Below are 27,592 nucleotides of genomic sequence, written 5' to 3'. Positions count from 1 at the left end.
ATATAATTATAGATTTTAATACCTACTAAGAAGGGATCTAAGCCCTTAACCTCTTAGGTCTTAAGGACCCTAAGGATTATACTTAAGGCTAGATCTTAATTTAAATACCTTAAAAGATAAATTAAAAGGTATTAAAATAGCTCCTTAGAGTTAATCCTTAAAGCCCTAAAGTCTCTTAAGAAAGAGATAAAAATAATTATAAATTAAGTTACCTTATTAAATATTAAAAATAAAAACTTTTAAGAGGTAAATAAGATACTTAATTAATACTAAAAGATAAAAAAAACCTAATTATAAAAAAGAGAGATTATAATAATAAAGATAAGAAGGTAAGTAATTAATTAAATAAATATTAATATATAAATAATAGCTAAATTATTAAGATATAATAATTAAAGAAGGTTAATATAACTAAGGGTTTAATATTATAATATTTATAATTAGCTTAGCTATAATATAAGGGCTTATTAAGTAATAATTAAGATATCTAGGGAAAAATATAATAAGTAATTTTAATTAATTAAATAATTTATAATATTTTTATTATAATCTCTAACTTAAAGGTTAGGATTTTTATAATACTTATATAATTATAATACTTATTTATTATATATATTATATTTTTATAAATTAAAATTAATTTAAAATAATTATTAAGTCTTTATATTTAGCTCTTTAATAATTATATTTTTAAAAAAATATATCTTAAGCTCTAAGTATTACTTAATAAAATTTAAAGCTTAATATATATTAATTAATAATATATTATAATTAATAAGTAATAAATTAATTATATTTTTAATATTATAAAGCTAAGAGAAATATCTTTATAAATCTAAATTAAAAATAAAATAAATAAAATTTTTTTTTTTAATTAAATAGCTTATATAATTTAAGGATTATATTAGCTTAGGCTTAAATATTATTATATTAAGTATAAAGAATATCATACTTAACTTAATAAATAAATATAATATATTAGAGATTAAGTTTTAAGTTATTTTAATAAGTATAAAGAGCTAAAAGGATTTTAGTCTTTTTATTAAATTATAATATATTAAGTTATTAAAACTTAATTAATTAAATAAGAAAGATATAAGTTAAGGGATTTTTATATAGCTTACTTATATAACTAGCTTACTTATTAAGTATATTATTTATTAATTATAATATATTACTTATTAATAAATAATAAGTTATTAATTTTATTAACTAATATTTAGATCTTAAGGTTTATTTTTTTATATATATAATTATTAAAAGGCTAAATATAAAAACTTAATTATTATTTAAAATTAATTTATACTTATAGTAAATATAATTATAAAATATAATACTTATAATAAATATAATAACTTTTTATTATATTAAATAAAAGAATTAAATAAGTCTTATTATCTAGCTAAGATCTAGCTATATAGCTATAGGCATAATTTTATTAAGAAATAAGAGTTATTAATATTATAAGTTTTAGAGGGATTAATTCCTAGAATTAGTATTAGAGTTTTATAAACTTAAAAAGAATTAGCGCTAAGGCTTAGTACTAGACTTAGAGGTAGATAGAGGTCTATAGGTTTAATTAATTAAATCTATCTAGTTAAATATATAATATATATATCTTAGCTTATATAAATATATAAATAATTATTACGCGGCAGCTTAGGCAGTGGCTGCAGGGTAGCAAGGCTAATTGGCCACTTGACTAAAAGGTCACCTATGACCTCGATCTATCGAGGTCATAACTGCCTAACGCGGCATATTACGGCTACCCTGCACCTCTAAGGGGCCGCGCCCTAAGACAGTGCAACCGTAATAATAATAGTAATTTTAATAATAATTTTAATAATAAAACCTAAAAATTATATTCTTAAAGCTTAATATATAGTTATAAACTTTAATATTTATAGAGGAAAGAACTAAGCCCTTAATTTCTTAGGTCTTAAGGACCCTAAGAATTATACTTAAGGCTAGATCTTAGTTTAAATACTTTAAAAAATAAATTAAAAAATATTAAAATAGCTTCTTAGAATTAACTTTTAAAGCTCTAAGTTTTTTTTTTAAAAAAAATAATTATATATTAGGTTATATTATTAATTATTAAAAGTAAAGACTTTTAAGAAATAAATAAGATATTTAATTAATATTAAAGAGTAAAAAAGAGGTAATAATAAAAAAAAAAGTAATTAATTAAATAAATAGTAATATATAAATAATAATTAAATTATTAAGAAATAATAATTAAGAGAAATTAAGATAACTAAGGGTTTAATATTAGTATATTTATAATAAACTTAATAGTAATATAAGGATATATTAAGTAATAATTAAGATATTTAAGGAAAAATATAATAATTAATTTTAATTAATTTAATAATTCATAATATTTTTATTTTAATTTTTATTTCTAAGATTAGAATTTTTATAATATTTATATAATTATAATACTTATTTATTATATATATTATTATAATATTAAATTACTTTTTAATTTTTAATTTATTTTATATAATTAATAATAATTAAAAAACTTATTAAGATTATTAATAAGCTTATAAAAATAATATTTTTTTAAAATTAATTATATTTTATAATATTAATATTAAGCTTTAAATATAATATATTTACTTTTTTAAGATTATAGTTATAATAACTTTATTATTACCTTTTAGTATATAAGGTAGGGCAATTAGAGCTATTACTAGTTAAGGAATAGCTATAAATATAATAGGGTTTTAAGTATAAGATAGTAGCTATATTAATTTTATATAATAGGATATCTTTCCTAATACCCGGGATTAGTTAGAACCTAGTCCCTGATCTGGGCCTAAAGGACAAGAACTTCTCGAGAGGATGCACCGAGGCTGCCCAGCTCTTTTACACATAAATGAAAGTATTGCAGTAGTGGGGCAGGCTAGTTGTGTGACATGTAGCGTTCACGATGACCGTGAAGCTACTCACGATGGTTGTGATCCTTCCCCTTGACATAAGCGAAGGTCTCCGGAGCTTGATAATATGCGACACTTAACACAGTTGCAAATATCACAGTCCAAGCAGCTCGAGTCACCGGAGGAGGTACAGGCTCACACTGGTTCATAGTTGCCCGAAGCCTCTATTCACTTTGATCCTCGACCAGCTCATCTTCTGTTTCTTTCTTACAAAACAAGGCCGGAGTATCATCATATTTATCGCATTTACCTTTCTATCATTTAGATCCAGACATAGAAGCAGTAGTTTTATTTTCAAAATAACATTATTCTTAGTGATAATGATGATGATGTCTCCCGAAGTTCGCAATGACAACACTTCCAAAGACACAACTCAGCCGCAATATCCCAAAACACATAAGCCAACACAACAACAGCATTAAAACCCAATGCCGTAAAACACGGCAGCCTCGGTTCAGCACAACATTGGCATTGTGGGGTACGACAATGACATTGTTGCTGATGATGAAGGATGACGCTTACGCCTCCCAGCCACAATAACAAAGGACACAAGATCCAACCCAATAACAGTGTTAAATCCCAATGCCGTACCAAGATCCGATGGAAATGGCATTTTACATGGCACCGGAAATAAGCCACACCACGACACAACCCGCACCGGGACCTTGTAGTGGTATACAACATCGGAATATTATTACGTCATGCGCGAGCATCTACTCGAGTCTAATACATGCTTTCTGTCCAATGGTCCTTCATTACCATACGTACATTTCACTCATCCCATGAGGCCCGGGGTTGACATTAACCCGCGGTGCCGCATTTCCAAGCTGAATCTGACTCGTCGTATCTGCAGTTGGTGATGCCTCCCAGCCTCCAAGAGTCACATCGTCAAAGGCTTGGTCTCTTGGCATCACAACCGTCTCGCCACGACAGGCATATGAGGAAGAAGAGCACAACACTTGAAGCCCCAGCGCGTCCACCTGCTCCGAGCCTTCCGCGTCCGCCAGGCTGTCCGTGCCACCCGGGCTCGCCGCGCCAATGCTCATGGAGCCAGTTAGGCAGCACAAGCTTGACGTGGACAGCTTCCAAACCGACTTTTTCGTCTCGTTCGCAATGTACTCTTGTATCAGGGTACAGTTGCAGCTCGTGTGCCGCAGGAGCTACTCCTTGATGTGGTGGACCTCCTCCTTTAGGAGATTGCAGTCTGAGGAGAGCTGGCGGTTGGCGTCCTCCGGGGGGGTACCATCACAGGGCTGCTTTAGCCGTCACACCTCGACAGTGTTGGTGTCGCAATTGACTTCCAGATTAGCATATAGGGTCACATCGCTATCACCCAATGCTCCAGGCATTTCCATCAAAACCTCAGCCTGGGCTCGTGAAGCCATGACGTTTCAACCGTTACCCCGTTAAATTCGTCGTCACCCTTTTCCCTCAGGTGATGTGTGAAGCGAAACGGGACCGAAGTCCGACATCTGTCATGAATGATCTGACCACAGAGAAAGCCTGTGGCAGGAAACGGCCATCATGCTACATTAACCCTGGTGTGATTGCGGCGCTGTGAAGGGTAGGAAGACATCAAAAACGATGGAGCTTTCTATGAAAGCAAAGATGAGAGGGTCAAATCTACCCGACACATCTCAGGAACCGATGCTTTTACCTGACACAAGACCTGGCTGCTGAGACTCTCATTCTCATATCTTACACTACCCTCATTCACACTCGTTCTCGCGGGCTGGCGGGCGGACGGGCGGGAGGTCGTTCCGACGATTTTTGGGCTACTGCCGGAACCTTGTACATGCTCCAGTCCGAGACACAAGTCTACCTAGTGCGAGATCCAGGTCCTAGAGGCCGGTACAAGTGCCGTTCGCTTATCATGAGAGTGCGTGCAGGATCATGGTCCCCCCGGGGTCGTTCATGGGGATGGAGGGATGTGATTGTGAGAGGTGGTCGGCGGGAGTCTCCGCTCGCTTGCCCCAATCACGAGTTTAGATTTGTCATTGTCACGCTCGCAAGCTTCATGAATTCCTCACAGCTCATGACACGAAACCCCCTCCCTTGGCCTGGATCATGGGGGTTGGGAGGATGTGATTTGCCGGTAGTGGCCACCATCCACCCAACGTGGACGAAGGGATGCCTTCACTCCATCCCACCGATTGGCTGCAGCTCCATCACATCGAAGACAGGCTCAAGTGGCTGGGAGGGAGCTGCAGTCGCAAAAGGCTGATAACATCTAGGTTGTAGTGTTTCACAGCACGGCATTTGGTTCAATGTTGTTGTTGTGTAGAGATATGCCATGTTCGATGCTGTAGCCGACGGCCCGATGCAGTGTTATCGTCCTCAACGGCAACAACAGTGCGTAAAGCTGGACAGTACCTAATTCACACAGCCAAGCCGACCCTACCCTACATACTTGGGTTCATGAATCGAACCACATGCATGCTTGGTGGCGTCCGATGCGGGATGCAGTGGAGCCCATCTCAATCTTGTTGTGCTCGAGACACTATTGTAACCGACCCCTCGCCATCCAATGCTGGTCGTATGAGGTGATTCACACACCTCTCCGAGTTGCTGCCCACCGTGAGGTTGGCGTGTTGCATTTGGACCCTCTGGGAGAAGCAGCGAGGATAGTCGAGACTCGAGAGAAGCGACGCGAAGAGAAAAGGAGAGGAGAAGTAAGACAATTTTTCTCACACCAAGTCTTGGTCCCTGTTGCTCAGCGTTCGAGAATAGTCACACTGTACACTGGCGATTTTTCCTTGTGTACGTCTGATCTTGTCAGAGGGCCTTTCACCGGGGGGATTGGTTCGCTATATACACTTGGATGCTTTTTGCATACGCCGTGTCTGATCTGTGCACCTGGATAAAAAAAACAGCAGCACAAGTGGCGGGTCGTCTCGGCAAGATATGAGAATGGCCGCGCACGAGCCCAAAGGTGAGCATCTTGTTCGGGAGGGGGTTGAACCTGGGGGAAGTCAGAGACCCTCGATATGATTGGACAAGAGGTAAACCCTGAGTAGGGGTCCCCCGACAAGACAGTAGGCTACATGGACAAACTCATGCTCGCCCGGGTCGACGACGGACAGCGGCGTTCGCCTTGGCTCGTTGTGTTTTCCCTTGGTATCTGGTTCACAGTAGCAAGCAACGTAAACACACATGAACCGTGGCGTGAGGGGCCGATCTTACTGCATTAGTGAACATCACACGAACAAAGCTTGATACTCCTCCATTCCTGCAGTTTGCTTTTTTCCAGGGTGCCACTGCCGGCTAGGAATTCATACAGAATTTCTCCGTAAACCCCAGATGTGAGGACGCCTCATCAGCAAATGACATGATCGATCGGATACCCATGTACAGTATGCATGTGCCGGACCCGACAGCAAAAGCCAAGAGGTCTAGAATCAGCCTCATCCTCCCCTTTTCGGCCGAACTGGGATATCCGGATCGCCGCTGGCCGGCCGCATCTGGGTCCCCTGCACAGCATTTAAGGGCGCCTTGTCCAGAACGCCGATCAAGGTCAAACTCGGAAGCGTCCTAGTATGCCCACGTTTCTTCATGACCCGCCACATCTTGTATCAACCTCCTCCAACATGGACTCTCCATATATGCCAATCCCCTTGGGATCCGACATTATTCCTCCCGAAAGCCAGAGCGACCTGGGGGTACTCTGCTGGGAACAAGACCAGCTTCAAGTCAGTCACCCCGCTGGAGACGAAGACTCCACTGCCTTTGCGTCCTGCCACTAGAGATTAGCTCGGCGATAATCCTCATCTTTTTTTCTTCGGCCCTGCTGCCCTTTCTCAGTCAACAAGGAACTTACCAATATCTTTCAGCTGCCACTTGACATATCACCGTGCGAGCAAGGTACATCCATACCCCTCCCGTCAAATTACCCGCCAACTGCTAACCCGAGCCCTCCGAATAGCTGCTCTATGCTTGACTGATTGGGACACGGATAACTCAGCAATGTCCGAATTCTTCACTGAAGATGTCATTCTCGGGGCTGGGCTATCCGACTCGTTGCGGGAGGGCGCCCCTCTCGTGCATCAGCTTGGCAACCCCAGCAGCGTCACCCATGCTACCGGCTCCAGCCAGGCTTCTTCAAACGCCGCTACGGCCTTCCCCGCAGATCGCGACGCGGCGGGAAAAAAGCACACTGTTCGTCCTGACATCAAGCTTCGGTCCGCATCGAGCAAGCCCAAGAAGCCTTCTCGCCGCGCGCCGCCCGGCCCCAAAAAAGAAGTGCGCGACCGAGAATGCCACAACCTCGTGGAGAAGCAGTATCGCACCCGACTAAAGGCTCAATTCGAGGCCCTGCTCGCCGTGCTGCTGGCTGCACAGCCGCTCGGCCACCACGACGGCGGCGCCAGTGGGGCGGGCCTGGGACAGTATCTCAGCAGGGGCCAGGTTCTAGACGCGGCGAAGAAACGCATCTTGAGGTTAGAGAAGGAGCTGGAGCGGGTGGCGTCGGAGAGGGACAGATTGCTGCGAGACTTGGCGTGCTTTGCGCCAGAGCGAGGGCTGAGCTGTTGAAGAGATGGGCTGTTGAATGACTAATTTTCATGATACCAGGGTTGATTGTCAGGGGTGGGAATATTACAGATTTTTTTCTCGGTGGCCCAGAAGACGGCAACCATCTGGATTCTGTTAGATATGTGTTGTTTGATCTCGTATATAATCCTCCTCTTCATAGAAGAGCCGCCATCGTCAAAAATATTCATGTATTGTATTATTACGGCCTTTGATCAGTCAGGGCGACCACGGCAGCTACTAGTGATTAAGTGCCACGTTCCTTGAGACGATCTGGGGTCGGGAGAGCATGGGGCTGTTTAGGTAGGGCCCCGATCAGTTCAATGGGTCTCGCCGCTTGGCGAAAGGGACTCTGTAATCTCATCTTGTTGCGGCTCTGCTACCGTTGCCGGTTAAAGGGTGCATCGGTCACAAGATCAAAAAGCACATATGTCAACATAACAACGGCGTTTAAACCCACAAATTCTGGAATTTATATTTCTTTGAATGACCAGTTATCAGCGTCTGAAATTCCGGGACCACCTGATGAGGCCAGGGTCAGTTTGTCTTGATGATGGTGAAGATGAGGCTTCGAAAATGTTGATGGTACGATACACCAATACTTCCAAAGACGCCTCCCGGCCACAATAATATCAAAGAACGCAGGGCTGAAGGCCATGGTAACCTGTCCAAGAATCCTGAGGGTAACGAAAGACAACGCACGAGGGAACAATCACCAAGGGAAAAATAAAACCAGAGCCAGGCCAGGTAGAGGCATGCCTTGCGACCAAACTTGTCGGAATACCTACGCGGCTCAGAAGTTGTAGACGAATGCGGCTACAAGCCTGTAATGTGCAATAAACATAGCATAGCTTACCAGTGAATGTAGAGGAACGTAATGATCTCACCGACGGTGAGTATTGTCAGCATCAGATCTAGATTTGGTGTCTAGTGAGTTCAGATAACTTGCCCCAGGTAGGGTTAAGTGCTTGAACACCCTCGACACCCTTGCGACCGAATTGTTTGATAACACCTTGTTCGCGACGATGTTGTTGTTTCCGACTTTGAGCTGCATCCCCACGATGTTGAGCCTCGTCCACCAACACCACCAGGTTCGCTTTAATCACCTCGAAACCCTCGCAAACGTAGCCGGTATAGACCGCGAGTGCCACGAGAATGACGCACCGGAAGACCCACGCGGTGCGGGCAACAGACATGTCGTCAAACTTGGACTTGTAGATGTCCTCGGGGTGGTGGTCCTTGGCCGGGGCTATGTCCATCTCGTCTGGGATCGTCTCGACGTGGGCCGAGTCAGACTTCCCCGGGAGATTCTTCTGGGCTTGTCGCGTAAAGAAACCTAGGTCTTGTCGAGTGGCTGGGATTCAGCGAGCCAAACCCGGATCCCCCATGTGTTCTTGAGCAGCCAACACTCGTAAATGTTGAAGTCGAGGGCTGAGCTAGATGACATCATACAAACTCGTTTGTAAACGCTCTCGTTAATGTCAGGCATTTAACTAGCTTCATTATATCCTTGTACATCTCGATTAACGGCAGCCAGCAACCGGCCTTTCAACGCTAGGGGCAGACACACACACAAACACACGAAAAAAAAAAAGGAGAAAAAGAACAGCACAACACGAATAAACTGATTTGAGATTGATGGACCGAATACCCATACTGCCTGGCACTACATCTTGCTTTACTGTACTTTTAACCCGCACCGACCGGTGCTCAGCAAGGCCGACGGCTCCCCTGCCTGTGTTCGGTCGCGTGCATGGCGTGGGAGTCATGTATTCCTTGCACTTGTCATATCTCTTCTTGGAGATCTTGAACATCGTTCTTGCAGTTATCATGTCTATTCGCTTCCATTCTCCTATTCACCAGTGCTCGTTTATACCTCAACCCTCAGACTTCTAGCTAGGTATCTCCCTGAGTGTCTTCCTCACTGTCCTGACAGCATCACTCACGATGACCTTCCATCGAAGATTTAGCATGCCCAATATAACTTTGGAGTGGGCAAGGCTCTTGATGGGAAAACATGGAAAATCACTGAGAAGTGTGAGGGTCCCAAGGGTGGAGGACTGAAAGCGCGCATTAGAGATAACAGTGGTAAAAGAGTTGTCCGGCGATTGAGGAGGTAACATAATCTTATCTAAAAAAAAGAAAAAAAAATAAAGAAAAAAAGATCCATGTGCCCCCGCATTAATGTGTATGCAGAGATGCCGCGGTGTCGATCCAGGTTGGTCACGGTCACGTAGATCCATCCATAATGGCTATCAAAGGAGCCCGCAAACCCTCCATGCCTTCCGTCTGTTCCTTCTGCGAATACTCTCGATATCGGATTCTCTGCCCTTTCAACCACGGATCATCCGGGCACATGGTGCGCCAACTACTCCGCGGACAAGGCAGGGTACAAGCGCGAAGTGCTTCCGCGGAAACCTTGGCAGGGCTCTTCAGAGTCAAAGGGCTGAATGCTGGGGTCAGAATGATCGGCCTGCACTACTACTGCCTACGTATTAGGCTAAATCTGAACTACTGCACCCATACATCACCTGAAAGAAAAAGAGCTCCACACAAGTGCCCAACGCCGGAACAACATCAAACCAGCATTAGAAGCTCTTCTTGGGTCATTCAAAGGTTGTAACAATTGCATCCGAGTGAACGGGTCTCGGAGAGGCGTCAAACGTACCTTCCCTACAGACTGCTGCTGCATGATCTACCAGCCGTTATCCGATAAGACTCATCTCTCTCCATCCAACTCATACAACACCGTGGCACCATCATTTATTTCCTTACCCATCGGCCTACGGCGCCACACGGGATTACTACCCCCTATCTCATTGATCCGAATCGCAATTGCGAGGGTTAACCGCATTCATTCGCGCGGAACTGCGACACAGATCACACTGTTCTCTGCTTCTCCGCTTCTCCGCTCGCTCTTCAGATCTCAGAAGAAAATGCCGTCAGTGCGCAATCCAATCCTGCCGGGATTTCTCCCTGACGCCTCCATTGTCAGAGTGGGAGATTCATTCTACATCGCTATCTCTACCTTTCAGTGGTTTTCTGGTGTCCAAATCTACCACTCTAAGGACCTGGCCAGCTGGGAGCTAGTCGCCCATCCCCTTGACCGGAAGAGCCTACTTGATATGTGAGGTCACTCCGAAGGTGCTGGAGTGTGGGCTCCCTGCCTCTCCCATGACGGAGAGCGCTTTTTGCTAGTGTATACTGATGTCCCATGAAAGGAGGGCTCTTTTAAGGATACAACCAACTCCATTACTACGGCCTCGGACATCACTAGTCCGTAGTCTGATCCTATATATGTCAACTCTTCTAGGTTTGATCCCTCGCTATTCCATGACGATGATGGCCGCAATTGGGTGGTCAATATGCTCTGGAATCATCGGCGCTGCCACACTATTTCGCTGGAGTTGTCTTGCAGGAATGGGATCTAAAGGCTGGTAAACTAATCGGCCCAAGGAAGAACATATTCCAAGGAATAGAAATGAAGTATACGGAAGGGCCCCATTATATAAACGCAACGGATGGTACTATCTCTTGACCGCCGAAGGAGGTCCTGGCTATAACCATACCTGCACACCCGCACGTTCACGGGATATTGCGGACCATACGAAGTCCACCCAGATAAGCACATCACTACCTCCAAAGATGCTCCCCTTGCCGCTCTCCAGCGAGCAGGCCATGGTGACAACGTTGAGACCCCAACCGGAGAGACGTATATCGTTCATCTCACGAGCCGTCCTATCACTCAACTCCGCCGCTGCGTTCTCGGCCGTGAGATGGCAATCCAGGAGGTATACCGGGGTGGGGATGATTGGCTGTATGTGAAGAGGGGCCCTGTGTCATCGCTTTACGAGGACCTACCCGCAGCTAGGGATGAGGCAACAAACTGGACCACCAAACACTACGACTTCAAAGTAACTAGTGAGCCTCATTTAGACTTTCAGTGGCTTCGGACACCCGAACCAGACCGCATCTTCTTGATTAGTTCTGGTAATGGCGGTCTCACTCTGATAGGCCGTGAGTGGATCGGATCGTGGTACGAGCAGGCCCTTGTTGCCCGCAGATAGACGCACTTCTCCTACAACGCTGAGACGGTTCTCAGCTTCAGCCCAACCGACGAGCGTCAGTATGCCGGCCTGACTACGTTCTACTCGTGCTCCAACTTTTTCTACCTGACGGTTACGGCGGATTCAGATGGACAGCGAGAACTGCTTCTTATGAGTACCCAGCGCTCTCACCCTAATGGCGATCTCGACTACCCCGCGCCAGCCGAGCCAGTGCAGGTGTCCAATGAGGGTAAGATTCGTCCGGCGTTGACAGTTCGCTTAGATCAGCTGCAGTTTTTTATGCCCTGGATGGCGAGAAAGAGCTGAAGAACTTTGGCCTGGTGCTAGACGCCTCGGTTATCTCGGACGAGTGCGGTGGACCTAGTAGCTTCACAGGGGCCTTTGTCGGTCTAGCTTGTTCCGACCTGACCGGAGATCAGTTGTCAGCGATCTATGACTATTACACCTATGAGCCAGTTCAATACAAGTACGACCGTTACGAGGTCTGATGGGGGAGGGGGGGGGGGGGGGGGGCTTTAGTAAGACCGAAATAACTACCGAGAGTGTAGAGAATACAAGAGATGAGTGACATAACGGAGTTGGCGAATATATCTCTTGTTATATAATTATGCAAGTGCCGTAATTTAACATAGTTTCTCAATCTTCAAGTTTTACACGTAATGTCGTTCTTAATTACGCCAACATTAATCAATAAATCATAGAGAGCCACCTACACGTCTTACGAACTCATGGCTAGCAATCCGAGACCCCAAACAGATCAATGACCTGACTCGCAATTTTCATGAATCCATAGCATCCCGAATTAAGATACCATAACGGTCTTGCCCGTAAAAATCTAGCGTGGTAGGTGAGCCACACATAATACCCAATTGCCTTTCTATGATGGCTATGGCTGTTCTCTAGATGATATTCCCGCTGAAGAGCCTATGGCTGTGTTGCCGAATAAAGGACAATGAGAAGGAGTTGATTTGCAGGAACGTTGACCGGAAATGCAGAAATGAACGCCCCAAGCGCCTCCGTCTTACTTGTCCAAAAGAGGAGCCACCTCTTCGATCAAGCCGCGAGCAAAGGAAATAAGGCCGTATTAGTAGCAACAGCAGCAGCAGCAAGGTCGAACATGCCGTCACGATGATTGGACCAGATCCACTCGATGCGAGACCTGATCCTATTTAGATCGTTGACCAGAGCTATAAAGTCAAACAAGACATCCTCCAAGAGAAGTCTAGGGCTCTACTTCGTAAGAGACGTAGTCCTCGTTGCCTGGTTTCGGTCTCTCATGGGGTGCGTTGCGGAATATGTCGAGGAAAGCCTGAGACGGCTCGTCGACAGAAAAAGCAGCGAACCTGCTGCTGACATCCTTGGTCGAATCTCCAGAGGCATCGCTGATGGTATCTATGGCTACACCTACCGCCACAGTTACTGTCGTAGAGGTCATTCCAGGTCGCAACGCGTCTCTGACCGCCTCGAGAACGCCAACAAAAGATCCATCCTTTTATTCGGACTTGGGATCTGGCTGAATTTTACTAGTGGTAGGAAGTCTTTGATGGCAATGACGTGCTTGGCTGTCTTCTCCGCCGGCTATGGCTTCGGCTTTGCCCTGCCGCTACTGCGAGCCTTGCTTCTCTGCTTGCCCTTCAATCGTCCGCTTTTTGGTGCCTATGTCTCTCCTAATTTGTTCATGAGTAGATCAGCCGGGTAGCCGCAGGCCTTGGCAGTTGAAGCGAGCCATGAAGTGACCGAGTCAGTATCCTGCTTGTACTGCCTGTAGATGTCCAGGAGTTGGATCGGCAGCATCGTGATAGAATCAGATGCTACTTGGCATTAAAAGAAGGTCTTCGATAATGATCAATGAGGAAGAAATTGTCAAAATGCGAGCGGCGGTCCGTATCGTTAGTGAAGGGTGGTAGGTTTCTTATCGTGTGTGGGTGACAGGCCGTTCTTTTGACAAGCCATCGTCGCACCGAGCCGGCGTTAAATCCGGAAGGGCAAGACGCATCGACTCAACTACCTTCACCCATTCTTCGCAAACACAACAAACTTGAGACGCGGTTTTCTACAAAGGCTACGGTTCTAGTGAAAGGGGATGGATCACGAAAGATGGCATGACCCCTGGTGACGTCGTTGCTTTTTAAACTGCTGTGCTATGGACTATTAGAGACTAGGAAAAGAGGCATATTTTAAGAGTTATTATCTATAATTTTTATTTTTAAATATATAAAATTATTAAAAAAAGCTAGATTAAGTTACTATAGGGTAATATTAATTTTATATATTTAGAATAAAAGGTATTATACATTACTATTTCTTTCTTTAACCTTTTCTTAATAAGTATTATATTAAAAAGTATTTATACTTTACCTAGTAGTATATATAGCTAAGGACTTTTAAGAGTATTAAACTTTCTTTAATAAAGTTATTATTATTAGATAAGGCTATATATATAGGATTCGTTAGAATTAGTAAAAGGTTATTAAAACCTCGGCGAAGCCCTAGACCTTAAGCTACCTTTATAGGTAGCCCTTAAGGTAATTAGGAAAAGGGGTAGAGAAGAATATATATAATTTCTAGCTTAACTTAACTTTCTAATAATTATAGCTTAAGGAGAGGTCTAGTAGCGTATATAGGTCTTTTATAAACTAGTATACTATTATATTATAAATATAATTTTTTTAATTACTTTTAATATAAGAGACTTGTTAAATAGAATATTTAGACTTATATATAATTAATATAATATATATAAATATTCTTTAGTATTTTTAATTATTTTAAGTAGCTTCTAATAATCTAGAATTTATAAGTAATATCTAGAGCTTATATATATACTTAAGACTAAGGTATTAAAGTAGGCCCTTATTATAACTATAATTAAGCTACGAGATAAAATTAAATATAATACTATTTATAACTTAGTTTACTTAATAAAGTATAAGATAAAGGCTATAATTAATATATATAGCTAGTATATAAAGTATTTAATATATTAAAAGACATAACTTATAGATTAATATATAATATATATAATTAACTTTTTTTTCGCAGCGTAATAAGCGAGTAAAAATAAGGCCTTATTTAGTGGTAGTATTAATATAGCGGGGAAACCCGGAATGTGTTGTTACTTTTTAAGACCCACTGTAGATGCTTGCCCCACAGCGCGACAGGCCCTAATCAGATGTGACGTCGGGTACGCACTGAATCAGTAGCCAGGCGCGCCAGGTAAGGGAGTCGTGTCCTGCACATCAAGCATCTTCATTTGAACATCTCTAGTCCAGCTTCCACTCTCAAATCGATACTTTTTCTCTTGTATTTCTATATACTTTTTCACTTTTATATAAGACGCCGCGTGATAATGTACGATGGCTAAGAGCTCGACAACCTCGTCTAGGATAAAAACGATGAGGACTCGGATTAAGCGCAGAAACGGATGCGGCTGAAAGCCACTTGTCGCAAAGTAGAGAAACTTGCCTAAGAAAAAGCCGGACAGCCGGCAACCTTGATATCACCCTTGATCTTCGGTGGCTTCAATATCCTCTATAGGGTACGCCTGGAAGGAACCTCTTTAGATGTTATGGTCTGACTGCCTTGCCCAAGCCTTGTTTAGTTTCCAGCTAATAAGACTGTTCACGAGGCGGCCATGGCTGCTTTGGTTGCTAAGCAGACACAGCTGCCTATCCCCCGGCAACTGGCTTATGGCCAGGATTCAATTGTTGGCCTTTTCATCATCATGGGTGATAATATAGACAGCTGAAGTGGAGATCGGCGAATCCTTGGAGAGAAAAGGGGTCCTCACGGCCGTGCAATAGAAAACGCAGTGGTTCCATTATAACTCGATGAACTTGTCACCGGTAGATAGAGTTCAAGATCCATGTATGATGCGTCATGAGTAATACAACCAACGCTGCGGGGTCACGGAATATAGATTCCGCACAGCTTATCACGTCATGTATAAGAAGCTTAATAAACCGTCAAGCAGGATTCTAACGACCCTTCCTCATTCAACTTTTGTAGCTCTGCAAGATGTCGGACCTCCAATATTACAGCTATCCCGGTGTTGGCACCAGCAATAGAGAACAGTTCTCGTATAGCCAAGCTGTCAGAGTTGGAGATAGCATCCACTGTTCTGGACAAGGTGAGTTCAAAGTGGCATCGGCCTCTAGTATTGACTGAAGCTGACCTGGACCAGGCGGATGGCGCCCTGAGGGCAAGGTGGCCGAGATCCCCACTGAAATCAATCAGCAAATCGACCAAGCCTTTAAGACTGTCGACCACAACCTCAAGCACGCCGGCGGGAAGGGATGGAGCCAGGTGTTTCGAGTCAACTCGTATCATGTTCCGCTCAACAACGAAGCCCTCGCTGCCATGACTAGGAACTTCAAGAAGTGGATGCCGGATCATCAGCCGATCTGGACCTGCGTGGGGGTTACGAGACTTGGTGAAGATGATATGAGGGTGGAGATTGAAGTGGTGGCACATGATCCAGAGGGTGCAAAGGCTGCCAAAGCTTAGATGCGAAAGATTTTGAATCTTTGATGAGTTTTATAACCCTCAAATCAAGAATACAAACATACTCAAGAACATGATTGCAAAGTGATTCATAGGAACTAGTCTTTATTATCCTACCCGCCCTCCTATACGTAGCGAATCGGTCACAGAGCTTTTATAGACCTTTCGATAAGACAGAAAAATCACGTAATCGTACCGGGAAGACATCGGAAACCGAGCCTCCGAAGGGGGATTGACCGAGACGGAAACCTCATGTTTCACGTAGGACGTACTTGGGTCTTCGACGACAACCAAATCGGGCATCGTCGTCTGGCTGATATGCCCAGAGTCGTCCAGGTACCTCTCAAAGACATAATCCCGAAAGAATTCCGTCCTCTCTTGAGCACTGACCCCTCCGTCCGTTGGTTCTGGAGCAAAGAGATCCTTGTAGGAAGCCGCTCGAGGGACAGATTCGAGCAACTGTTTCTCCGAGCACAACAGAGCCCAAGGGCTGTCCTGAACCCCCTCACCCCTTGTATGAACTTGCAATCCACAGACTAGGGCCATGCGAAAGACCTTGGGCGGCCTCCCCACATTGAAAGCGAAGAAACGTAGATGCATACAGCTGCGCAGACCACCAGATCCAAAGCCATCCACGCCTAGCGGTTCATCTCTGAATGAAGGGTCCGACATGTACCCAGTATTCATGATAGGAGATCTTGGAATGCTGTTGTAGTATATGCCGACCATGATATTCTTGGTGATTATTTCGGCGTCTGAATCGGATAGGGATGCTGCAATATAGACGACTCGCTTGACTTGAGAGACTTTGTTTGTAACCATGGAAGAGCAGTATTGAAGAACGTCAGGGAACAACCTCAGGTAGGTTGTTCCAATCCTGCGCAGTGCAATGCCGACCCATCTCGCCTCATGACGGGTGCGTTCGCTCCTCTCGAGACAGTCTAGCCTCATGAATAAATCACCCTCTGGTAGATGATTTTCATTGGAATCGAATCCTGGATAGCTCACGTCGAAGGTTCTATCGAACCGTAGCCCTCTGTTTGTCAGGGTGAATTCGGTTTCTGCCTCGAGCTTTCCCCGAGGAACAAGTAGTTTGTCGCAATGACGAAACTCGTTGGGCGAGGTAGCAAAGATGCCACTGAGCTGCCAGTTGGATCCGGCTGACTTCCTGGATTGCTGCCAGGCAAACAAGGTGAGGTCGTTTGTTGAGCGAGCTATCTCCTCCTGTAGCCTGATGAAAGCTCTGGAACCTTCCCCGTAAAGAAGGGGCATGTTAATGCCAAAGATACCCAAGAGACAGTAGGCAATATCCTCGACTCTCTTGGTCTCCCGCTTGGCTGCCCATGAGAATCTCTTGCCAATATTGATATTCTGCAGCGTTTCCACACTCTTGAGAACCACTGTATCGATACCAGTGATCCTTGCCAGGTGGTCCCTAAGTGATTCTTTGGTTCCTAGGATCTCCCAGTCCTCGTTAAAAAAACTCATATGGGCTGGTGCAATCAACTCCTGGAGTGTCCAACCTCTCTGAAACCACCTGTAGCTGGCCAACTCGTCGTCCAAGAGGTTGCCACTGGAATGTAATTGCGGCTCATGTATTCGAGTACACAAGTAGACGAAACATATCTTGGAATCCCGATACCATGAAAACATGGAGTTTATGGCCTCACTCAACTCGGCGCTGCTGGTTTTATCGATACAGCACGTGTCGACCCAAGCGTAATCCAAGCCCATGTTCTTTGCGAGTTGGCACGTCTTTTTTATCTTTGCCCAGCCGGCTTTTGTCTCGCGGTGAGCGATATCTGCCATGTCTTGGAAGGTGACTTCCTCGTCGTCTCCTCCCCAGGTGTGAGAGAGAATGGCATATTCGACGCCCTCAGAACGAGCGAATAGTCGAAGTGATAGAGTTGCAGTATAAATTAGCCACATGGCGTCGGATGAATTATTGCGGCTTCTTGTTCTGGGAGAAAATGGTGCCATCTCCAGAGGCCTTTTCGCTGACCATAGCGTTGCAGTTGCAACGTGTAGGTGAGTGCTGCCTGAGGCATAAAGTTGAGCATTTCCGGATTGGTCAGCTTTTGAGGTCAAGCCTGACGCATTCTACTTTTACTTCAGAGATGAGTCCTCTGCTATCATCGGAGCGGTCCCAGGCGGCGATAAAATTGGCTTTAGTGTATCAATGAGCCGGAGGCCCAGGGCGTGGAGTTGATAGCAAGAAAGTCTCATGGAGAAAACACCCACAAACAACAAGAGTACGAATTCAATCTGCTCGTCTCAACTCAAGAATACCTCCGAGTAACCCAATAATGAATCGCCTGTGTATGCCTTGCATTCCTTGCGTTGCGTGAATTTAATCCCCGAATCCCTTTCACGATGGTGTGCTTAATACCACAAGCCATCGTTCGGCTTCAATCCCTTCTCCTTGCAGTGGTCATAGTACATCTTTGAAAAGGTAAAAATATCCATCGTATCTTTCAGACTGTCATCGTCGTTGAAGAATTCGAGGCTGCCAGTAATCGTAAACACAATCTCAGTACCACCGCTGATGAAGAGTGTGTGGATCGTGCCGGGATTTTCGACCACGTAGTCTCCTGGACTGGCAACCCAATCATACCTAGGCATCTTAGCATACTCAAATAGTAAATTAAGGCGGATGTTACATACTCTTTATATCTCCAACTTCCCGAGACGGTGACTGCAGTTACACTTCCGCGGTGTCGGTGCTTGCCTAACCAAGCATCGACGGGGGATCGCAGGACAACCACGAAGGTTCCAGTCCTGGTTTCCATGCGTAGTGGCTTCAACTCGATTGGACCTACCCATGGAAACCACAAGGTATCAGTTTCGCCGTTGATGTAGACGTCGGGTGAGCTGTATTTGTCCGTGAAGGCAATCTCAGCATGATCCTTCTCCGTCAAGACTGATTCGTTTTTGGGAGGTTGAGGAGCATCGGCACTCTTTTGGGATACCTCAGGAGTGTCGTCACTCTTTGAGGGAGCCATAGTCTGCGTTGGGCCAGGGAGGTATACACAGGAGTGATAGCAAGGAGCACTGTTAGTTTTAAGGTGTATAGATGCTAAGGAAGGAAGGCGAACCACGGGCCGTCCCTGGTGGATGGGGTTTTTATAGACCAAAGATTCTGGGGAAAATGGTATGGAGAGTAGATGACTATTCATCTTATGGTGATTGGCTATTCTCCGAGGACTGAAACGCGATCGCCATACTTGAGGGGGCCTATAGTCCGGCCTATTCCCGTGACTCGGTCTTCCGCAACTCCGTTGTGCTCGGAAGACCAAGCACGGGGGGGCGCTTGATTAAGGAAAAGGGCTCTTGATTGGGGAAAAAAGGTACTTATCTTCACAGCTAATTACAGTGGGAATAGAAGTCATTTCATTATGTTCAAAAGCACACATTACTACAAGTCAAAAATGAAGCTATTCACATATGCGATGAAAATCGACAAACCATTAGACAGCCCCTATGAGCTTTCCTCCTCTTTAGGCACCCAAAAAGGCGTCTGACAGACTTCAATAACGTCTCCAATAAGCACGTCGTCGTCGTCGTCGTCTGCGCTTATCTCTTCTTCGTCATTGACGATTTCCAACCCGTCAGACTCAAGAGACAGAACCTTCTTTCCCTCGTGCCGTATCTGCTCCTCGTCGGCAAGCAAATCCACTGCTTCTTGCACAACCTCGCCGTCATAGTCGAGGGGCATCGTGATAGGAGGTTTCCAGTGAGGAAGAAGTCCCTGGTCTTCCCTCATCTCGCGATGCAGCGCATATCTCTTGCTCATCCACTTCGCGGACGAGAGATAGAGACGTCTATCAGTCTTAGTCCACCACTCTCTCCGTGGCCGGCCTTTAAGTCCTTTCCAAGTAGTCTAAGAGGAAGCCAGATAGATATTCTCAACCTTCAGCTTCTGGATACTCTCACGGACGACTCCTCGCACCCTCATAACCTACCTCCGTATATATATCATCTCATCCTTCACGGCTTTCTTCCTAACCCGCCGTTCCTCTTCTTCCTATTATGACTATCGATTATAATCGTCTTTGGCGACGCGCAGTCTGGCATCGCTTATGCGAATTGGCCCGTAATTAGCCACGATTGACGTCCCCTGGTCACGAGCCCGGCGACTAAGATTCTTCTCCTTAAGACGGCGCATCTCCTGAGTCGCCGTGATGCCATTGATCGCCAGTGTTATGGAGGCTTTCCTTACCTTTTTATTGACGTGCGCTACGGATGGTGTTAGCGCAACCCCGGATATGATTGACGCATCGATTCGAAGCTTCATATAACGCTCGTATTGTTAAATCCTATGTATGCGGAAGGGGGGGGTCTCTAGGGCGCCCTAGTTGACCGTCGGAGGCGTAGAGGGCATCATTATAATCTCCTTGTCATGAGCTTCATCCGGATATATATTTTGGAAGGCATCGTCGTCGTCTTCCTCCTCATTTTCGTCATGAGAGTCAGAGTCGTCGTTAGAGGAAGACCCAAAGGAGGTGTAACCCGGAAGTTGAGTCTCAGCCACTTCCGCAGTCAGGGACGATAATGGATTCACTATGCGGTCTAAGACAACAGCTGGATTATAAGGAAAAAGACCGCACTTCTGCTATGAAGAGAGGATCGTCGACTTCTTTGTCGTGCGCCTTCGTATCTCCTAAAGATGGAATAGAAAGTCCGCTTTATTAAAGTTAGTTGCACCGTCCGCAATCTCTCTCGTTAGGACCTCCTGATGCCAGTGTTTATAGCAGCTAAATATATTAACATCAAGAGGTTGAAGGATATGTGTGAGATGCGGAGGAAAGGGGAAAAGAGTGATATTATGAGACTCGCAATGTGCGAAAAGATCCTTCGTAAAGTGAGATTCATAACCATCCAATAGGATAATCCTTTTCTGCCACTCTCGAGCCGGCTTTGTATGTCTGACGAAGTGTTTAAACTATTCCAAAGCGATAATATTATTAATATATCCCTTTGGAGATATCGTGATGATAGCCTCGCCGTTAAGATCGTTGTTAACCCACTTAGACGGGATTTGGACACCGGGCATGATTATAAACGGCGGTATCACCGCCCTAGCTGCCGATATGGCTTTAATAATCGTGATGGAGATAGTCTCGTGAGCGTTAGTTAGGACTGGCTGGTTTATTTCGCTGAAAGTCCACACGAAGATACTATTTTTTAAGTATCCGATCTGGAACCCTGTCTCATCGATGTTCCAGATGTTCTCGGTTTTTACGCCGCCGCGGGAGAAATAATACCACTCCAGAAACCACTTCTGAATAGAGGCACGATCCTCCATCGCTTTACGCTGTGCATCTCTCGTCGTCGCCTTTCTTCTATGAAAGATCTGACGATGACGTCTCATGAAGCGGCGAGCCCAGAAGCGCGAGGCCGTAACCTTCCTGCCGGTGGCCCTAAGGATCGCATTGGCATGTTGACGAAGAGTACGATATTGTATGTGATGTCCCTGCGTGACACGCCGCCAACACCACATAATTATCGACTGTTCCTCTTCTGGTGAGAAAAGAGTGTTGTTCCCGCCATTTTGGCTGCGTGGATTCGCTCCTTTTACCCTCGAAAGAAGTCTCTTGTATGAGACTTTAAAGGCCCGGGCAGCAGCCGCGACAGAGGGGAAAAACCTTGACTTGACGAGAGCCGCCGCGGCGACGGTACGTTCTTCGAGGTTCTCGGAGTTAAAGCGATGGAAGTGTGGCAAGCCGGTCTCCGGGTTAATCCACCTTTGATGAATAGAATCTCCAGAATCGTGGCTTTCCAATGATATATTCATATCTCGGATTGATGAAGAATTGCAATTGTTGTGGTTGAGAGAAGTTGAGGTGGTTAGAAGAGGTTTGTCGTGATGCCCTCACGACGGGTGGGGTAATGACATATTAGGAGCATCATCGGTGCAGAATACGGGACAATCGCAATAACCGAGTGACTTCTCTTTGTGTGTAATGCACACGTAATTAGAAGTATCATTCTTATTGCCCTAATCAACCGCCCTTTTCCTTAATCAAGCGCCCCCCCGTGCTTGGTCTTCCGAGCACAACGGAGTTGCGGAAGACCGAGTCACGGGAATAGGCCGGACTATAGGCCCCCTCAAGTACGGGCACTGGGAACTTCTGTGCTAACAGCATGCAACCTTCAACCCTTAAACTCCTTGCGGACAAGAGGCGTTATGCTGGGAGGGTTGCATCTCGGCCGAACTGCCCTTTTGGGTGTTGAGGGAGGCCAGTGCAGGGAAGATCTTCAGCAACCGTGCTTTAAACCGCCCACCGGCTGATGCCGTAGCTTGGACGGCCATGGAGGTGTCCTAATCACCACGCTGCTGCCGCATGCCATTACATAGAAATTGCGAAATCCGTTATCATTTGCCATCTTGCGTTAAATATAAATATACTTTCTCTAGGCTGCGGCTGACTGACAGCTTGGCGACTTGGTCAAATATAGAGTTTGCAAGCTCTGACAAGGGCACACACCGCTCATGTCTTGATATGGTGATGACGAAGGACACGCTTGCCAAACCCTATGGTCCACCTGCACCCACGTCGGCTACGTGCCCAAAAGGATATAGCATGGCTTATTCGCGCCAAGATGTGCATCAATGGCGGAGACTTGAGGAGGACGACATAAGGCTATTTAGTCGAAAACTGTCAGTCTGTCATTAAAGCTTGGGCGTATCGTCGAGTTGTGCCTCGGCTGTGTTATTTCTGTTGAGTCGCTCTGAAGTCCCTGCCGCCCAGCCTCATGGAGCTTTTTTGACCAACTTCGGACGAAATCGGCTTCTTAACCGTTGTTATTACTGCTGTTAACTGCTGGTGGAGATCAATGGTAAGATCGACATATACACAGCCACATCAAGTTGCTATGCGGGCCCGGTTCTCCTGGAGGCTAGAATAGGCCCTGACTATGATAGATCTAACCTGATACTCCAACTCCTTCCACTCCGCGACCGTCAACTAGAATGAGAAGTATACAGCTCTTTTCGAAGAGTAGACGATGGTGCAATACCCGCGCTGTTGGTCAGGCCCCAGCTGGGGATCTCACTCTGCACCGCCACGCATTCATACTCCTTCTTGCGCCCCAGTGGCAGGAGGAAACTTGTCTTCTTGTGCCAAGCTCAGACAAGAGGATTATCTGGCTTCTGGTTGGTTATGCAGTTTCCATAGCCGACTGATCAGATTTCAGCTGGTCATCTTTCAGCTGATGATCTTTCCTGCATAAACCCCGCACCTTATGAATCCTAAATCTCTCAAGAGCCTGATGAGTGCCCAGTTTGCAAACTCAATACAGCTACCTCCTATGACCCGAGTTTTCAAACGTTCCAAGGTGAATATAACAAGATGAGCTTCGGCTTCGGTGTTGGCGACTTCATTGCGGTCCTTGAGCTCGTGAACAAGGTCCGCAAAGATTTTCAGAGTGCCCCGAGCCAGTTTGAGGACATCTCCAATGAGTTGGTTGCTTGGTTGCGTTCGGTCCCTAAAACGCCTATTGACTTGTTGGAACAGGGTTAGAAGTCTCTCGATTGTGCTGTCCGATGTCGACGTCACCGTTTCCGAGACCGAACTCGATGCATACCAGCGGTCAGACCTACAGCATCTTGTTAGTAGCTGTCGAGATGTGCTTGAGACCCTGGAAGAGACGCTGGACAAGTACAGGGACTTGAGTTCAGGTAATGGAAAGTTGAGAAGCCGGGCAAAGAGGGTTTGGAAGCGAATCAACTGGGAACCAGACGATATTCGGGAGCTGCGAGAGCGGATCACGTTGAACACGACGCTACTCAATACATTTCTTGGCGGGATTTCCTGGTAACGAACGCCTTGTCCCTTCTGGGGTAACCACTCGGTGAATGCTAAAGCGGGCAGTCAAACAATTTACGCTATCAAACACGGCGTAGATCGGTTAAATCTTCAGCAAGACAACGAACAGCGTCTCAGGACACTCGATTGGCTAACGCCGCTTGACTATGACGCTCAACAACAAGACTTCATTAGTCGACGACAACCGGGCACTGGAAAGTGGCTCTTGGAATCTAAAGAGTACCAAAGCTGGCTGACGACTGTGGGCCATACCTTGTTCTGTCCGGGTATGCCAGGAGCTGGAAAGACCATCCTTACCTCGACCGTGGTCGAAGATCTTACAACGAGATATCGTGGCGATAAGAACACTGCCATTGCGTACATCTACTTTAATTTTCGAAGGCAGGATGATCAAAAGCTTACTAACTTGCTGGCATCCATCTTGAAGCAGTGTATTCAACACTTGGCCCAACTACCGGATAGTGTGAGCGCTCTCGAGAAGCAGTGCGGAAGCAGCAAGCGGCCATCACTTGACGAGCTTTCTGGAACACTCCAGTCTGTAGCTGCTGCCCGCTCACATGTCTTCATCATCATCGACGCACTTGACGAATGTCAAGCCTCGGATGGCTGCCGAGCCAATCTTCTCTCAGAGCTGTTCAAACTCCAGGTCAGGTACGGCGTGAATATCTTTGCGACGTCAAGATTTATACCCGATATTGTTGACACTTTCGAAAATGGCACAACACTGGAGATACGAGCAAGCAGTGAAGACGTCGAGAGATACGTGAAAGGGCGCATGGAGCATCTCCAACCCTTTGTCCGCCGGAACAAGCAGTTACAAGAGGAGATCAAGGTTGGAATATCAGCAGCAGTGGATGGAATGTATGCGTAGAATGAATCTCGGTGTCGACATTTGGCTAACCATCGGTCTAGGTTTCTTCTGGCGCAGATCTTTCTTGACTCGCTTGATGACAAGCTGACACCCAAGGGCATCAGAAATGGCCTGAGGGACCTCTGCAAGCAAATCCAAGGACCAGGGGAATTTGGTCAAGCCCAAGCGCTGGACTATGCATACGATCAGGCCATGGAAAGAATCAATAGTCAAAAGCCAGGCTTGAGGGATATTGCACTCCAGGTTCTGGCATGGATTACCTGCGCGAAACGACCACTTACCCAACTAGAGCTCCAGCACGCGCTCGCAGTGGAGCCCGGCACCATGCAATTTGATCAAGAGAATCTCCCAGACATTCAAGGAATGGTTTCTGCCTGCTGTGGATTGGTGACGATCGAAAACGAGAGCAGCATCATCCGGCTGGTCCACTACACCACACAGGAATACTTTGAACGGAGACAGGGAAAGTGGTTCCCAGACGCTGATGCAGAGATTACAACAACTTGCCTCACATACCTTTCATTCGACTTTTTTGAGGCTGGGGTTCTCTATCGGGACAAGGAGCTCATCGAACGCCTGCGTTCAAACCCACTCTATGACTACGCCACGCAGCACTGGGGCCACCATGCTCGCAGGGCTCCCACTCTGGCCGAGGAAATCATAGGGTTTCTCGAAAGCGGCCCGAAAGTCGAGGCCGCTGGCCAAGCGCTACTGTGCTCGACTCGCTATCAACCAGGCTCGTCTACCGGCGGCGGCACGGACCCAGATGGCGTGACAGGATTACACCTGGCAGCGTACTTTGACCTTGACACCATCATGAAGTCGCTGCTTGAATCAGGTAGTATAGACCCAAACTCGGCGGCTAGCTTCAAGTGGCATGGAGACATGACGCCGTTGTCGTACGCCGCCCAAATGGGCCACGAAGCCATCGTCAAGCTGCTTCTCGAGAAGGACAACGTCGACCCCGACTCCAAGAATGCTGCCCACCGAAATTGGGGCAGAACTCCGCTGTCGTATGCTGCCGAGAATGGACATGAGTCGATTGTTGAGCTACTCATCAACACAGGTAAAGTCGACATCGACGCTGTAGATGAGATAGGGTCTTTCGACTTGTTCACGTGGCCTGGTGACGGATTGACGCCTTTGTGCGCGGCTGTGGAAAATGGCCACGTTGGTGTTGTCAAGTTATTGCTTGCTAAAGGAGCGGATCCTGTCTACAAGTATAGCTATTCGGAAATCAGCGGAAACACCGAAACACCACTGGCCCGGGCCACCAAGAGTGGACATGAAGCTATCGCTAAGCTGCTGCTCGAGAAAATCAAGTCTAACGCTGAGTCGGAGAAGTAATGTGATTCAACATTTTCCTGTCTTGTATGTTACATCAGTCAGGCTTTATAGAGAACCCACTCGTCTTCTCATCACATATCAAGCCGAGCAATAGTGACTTGTTTAAACCGCCCTGTCGAGGACGAGCTCTGTGAAGCTGAACGTTATCCCATAGAGAACTGTGTTCCTTGTGACCGTAGCTAAAATGGCTGCTACTCGCTGAGCGAGAGGTGAGAGGTATCCTGCCATTATCATCAACAAGACAATGGTTTCGAGAGTGTTAGGAAGGCGGGTTGAGTGGATTAATGAGTGAAAGGACGGCCTTGATTTCGCAACATGCGTAGAAAATGTGATTGGTGGGATTTGATTGAAGAACTCCATTAGTCGGACCAATTATGGCACTTGAAGAAACGATCGTCGCCGTAACGCTTGATGGCATCTTTTCTTCGTGGATGGTAACATGGCAGGGTCTTGGGGCTATTCTGTATTCAGTAGAATATCCGCGAATCACAGCCGCAGGTCGTCATGGTAATAATCTCGGCCATTGGCCCGGAAGTAGCAGGCGAGAGTCTAATAAATGACGAGACAAGCTCTCTTGCTGTCTATATAATTCGACAACATGGCGAATTATTCTCTTGGAAAGGCTCATCTGCGCTCTCTCTTTTCACCCGGACAAGATGCGATCTCTCCTTCTTTATCCCCTCATGCTGGCTTCCTCAGCTATGGCAGAGAAGCTTCTCTACCGAAATACCTTTGACAGCAGCGATGCTGTCGCAGATTGGGTCGCAGAAGGTCCTGTCAATGCCACCATCAACAACCACACTCTGGAATTGAGCGGCGCCGGCGGTATTGATGACCACTTTGTCTTTTGGGCTCCCGAAGTCTTCCCTGACCGCATTCGCATCACCTGGGAGTTCACCCCCATCAATGAGCCTGGTCTGGCCATGTTCTTCTTTGGTGCTGCCTCTGTAGCAGGTGGCAGCATCTTTGACAAGAACTTGGCTCCTCGCAACGGTTCCTATCCTCAGTACCACTCTGGCGATATTCGAACTCTGCACGCCTCATATTTCCGTCGGCGATGGCCTGAAGAGCGGGCCTTCCACCTCGCCAATCTCCGAAAGTCGCCCGGTTTCCACCTCGTCTCCCAGGGCGCTGACCCTATCCCTTCTGTGGAGGATACTCAGGGAGCCTATTACAAGGTCGAAGTCATCAAGGACAAGCGGGATGTTCGATTTTCGGTCAATGGCTTGCTGTTGTTTGAGTGGGAGGATGTTGATCGTTCTACGGGTCCTGTTGTTCGGGATGGGCGTATTGGGTTCCGCCAGATGAACCCGCTTGTTGGGCGGTATCGCAACCTGGAAGTGTGGAAGCTGTGAGGGCAAGGCTGTATCTGTGTCCGAAACTGGGATGCATACTACGAGACGCATGTATCTAGCTTAGAGGTGGGAAGCAGGATTGCCCATTCTTTCGGCTACAGACTTGGTATTCTGAATGGTCTCAGGTCCATAGTGCGAAATGGTATAT

At 45.9% G+C, this 27,592-nt stretch overlaps 8 protein-coding genes across 8 annotated transcripts; 5 read left to right on the top strand and 3 right to left on the bottom strand.

Annotated features, from left to right (window-relative positions):
* Positions 1–6,532: 6,532 nt before the first annotated feature.
* NCS57_01217500 (BHLH domain-containing protein) lies at positions 6,533–7,475 on the top strand (the record flags this gene model as incomplete). Its single annotated transcript, XM_053061854.1, has 3 exons — positions 6,533–6,634; positions 6,776–6,806; positions 6,868–7,475. 3 exons carry the CDS (start codon positions 6,533–6,535, stop codon positions 7,473–7,475), a joined length of 741 nt encoding a protein of 246 aa, XP_052908382.1.
* A 3,773-nt stretch (positions 7,476–11,248) lies between these two features.
* NCS57_01217400 (Glycoside hydrolase family 43 protein) lies at positions 11,249–12,027 on the top strand (the record flags this gene model as incomplete). Its single annotated transcript, XM_053061853.1, has 3 exons — positions 11,249–11,508; positions 11,575–11,768; positions 11,813–12,027. The coding sequence occupies 3 exons, from the start codon at positions 11,249–11,251 to the stop codon at positions 12,025–12,027; spliced, it is 669 nt and encodes a 222-aa protein (XP_052908381.1).
* A 3,520-nt stretch (positions 12,028–15,547) lies between these two features.
* NCS57_01217300 (uncharacterized protein) lies at positions 15,548–16,045 on the top strand (the record flags this gene model as incomplete). Its single annotated transcript, XM_053061852.1, has 2 exons — positions 15,548–15,668; positions 15,723–16,045. The coding sequence occupies exons 1-2, from the start codon at positions 15,557–15,559 to the stop codon at positions 16,043–16,045; spliced, it is 435 nt and encodes a 144-aa protein (XP_052908380.1). The 5' UTR covers positions 15,548–15,556.
* A 105-nt stretch (positions 16,046–16,150) lies between these two features.
* Positions 16,151–17,971, bottom strand: NCS57_01217200 (HET domain-containing protein; the record flags this gene model as incomplete). Its single annotated transcript, XM_053061851.1, has 1 exon — positions 16,151–17,971. The coding sequence occupies one exon, from the start codon at positions 17,969–17,971 to the stop codon at positions 16,151–16,153; it is 1,821 nt and encodes a 606-aa protein (XP_052908379.1).
* Positions 17,972–18,424: 453 nt separating this feature from the next.
* Positions 18,425–19,137, bottom strand: NCS57_01217100 (Cupin-7 domain-containing protein; the record flags this gene model as incomplete). Its single annotated transcript, XM_053061850.1, has 2 exons — positions 18,707–19,137; positions 18,425–18,656 (listed from the first exon to the last, which is right to left on the bottom strand). Exons 1-2 carry the CDS (start codon positions 19,042–19,044, stop codon positions 18,425–18,427), a joined length of 570 nt encoding a protein of 189 aa, XP_052908378.1. The 5' UTR covers positions 19,045–19,137.
* A 383-nt stretch (positions 19,138–19,520) lies between these two features.
* On the bottom strand, positions 19,521–19,805 carry NCS57_01217000 (uncharacterized protein; the record flags this gene model as incomplete). The annotated part of the gene is made up of 1 exon (XM_053061849.1): positions 19,521–19,805. One exon carries the CDS (start codon positions 19,803–19,805, stop codon positions 19,521–19,523), a length of 285 nt encoding a protein of 94 aa, XP_052908377.1.
* Positions 19,806–23,343: 3,538 nt separating this feature from the next.
* On the top strand, positions 23,344–26,089 carry NCS57_01216900 (NACHT domain-containing protein; the record flags this gene model as incomplete). The annotated part of the gene is made up of 4 exons (XM_053061848.1): positions 23,344–23,504; positions 23,560–23,859; positions 23,917–24,732; positions 24,784–26,089. Exons 1-4 carry the CDS (start codon positions 23,395–23,397, stop codon positions 26,087–26,089), a joined length of 2,532 nt encoding a protein of 843 aa, XP_052908376.1. The 5' UTR covers positions 23,344–23,394.
* Positions 26,090–26,745: 656 nt separating this feature from the next.
* Positions 26,746–27,444, top strand: NCS57_01216800 (uncharacterized protein; the record flags this gene model as incomplete). Its single annotated transcript, XM_053061847.1, has 1 exon — positions 26,746–27,444. One exon carries the CDS (start codon positions 26,746–26,748, stop codon positions 27,442–27,444), a length of 699 nt encoding a protein of 232 aa, XP_052908375.1.
* Between the last annotated feature and the right edge of the window lie 148 nt (positions 27,445–27,592).

This window comes from Fusarium keratoplasticum, chromosome 10 (assembly GCF_025433545.1).
Source record: "Fusarium keratoplasticum isolate Fu6.1 chromosome 10, whole genome shotgun sequence".
Lineage (NCBI taxonomy): Eukaryota > Fungi > Ascomycota > Sordariomycetes > Hypocreales > Nectriaceae > Fusarium > Fusarium keratoplasticum.
Note: the sequence above shows the minus strand (reverse complement) of the source record. Positions and strands in the feature narration are given on the sequence as shown.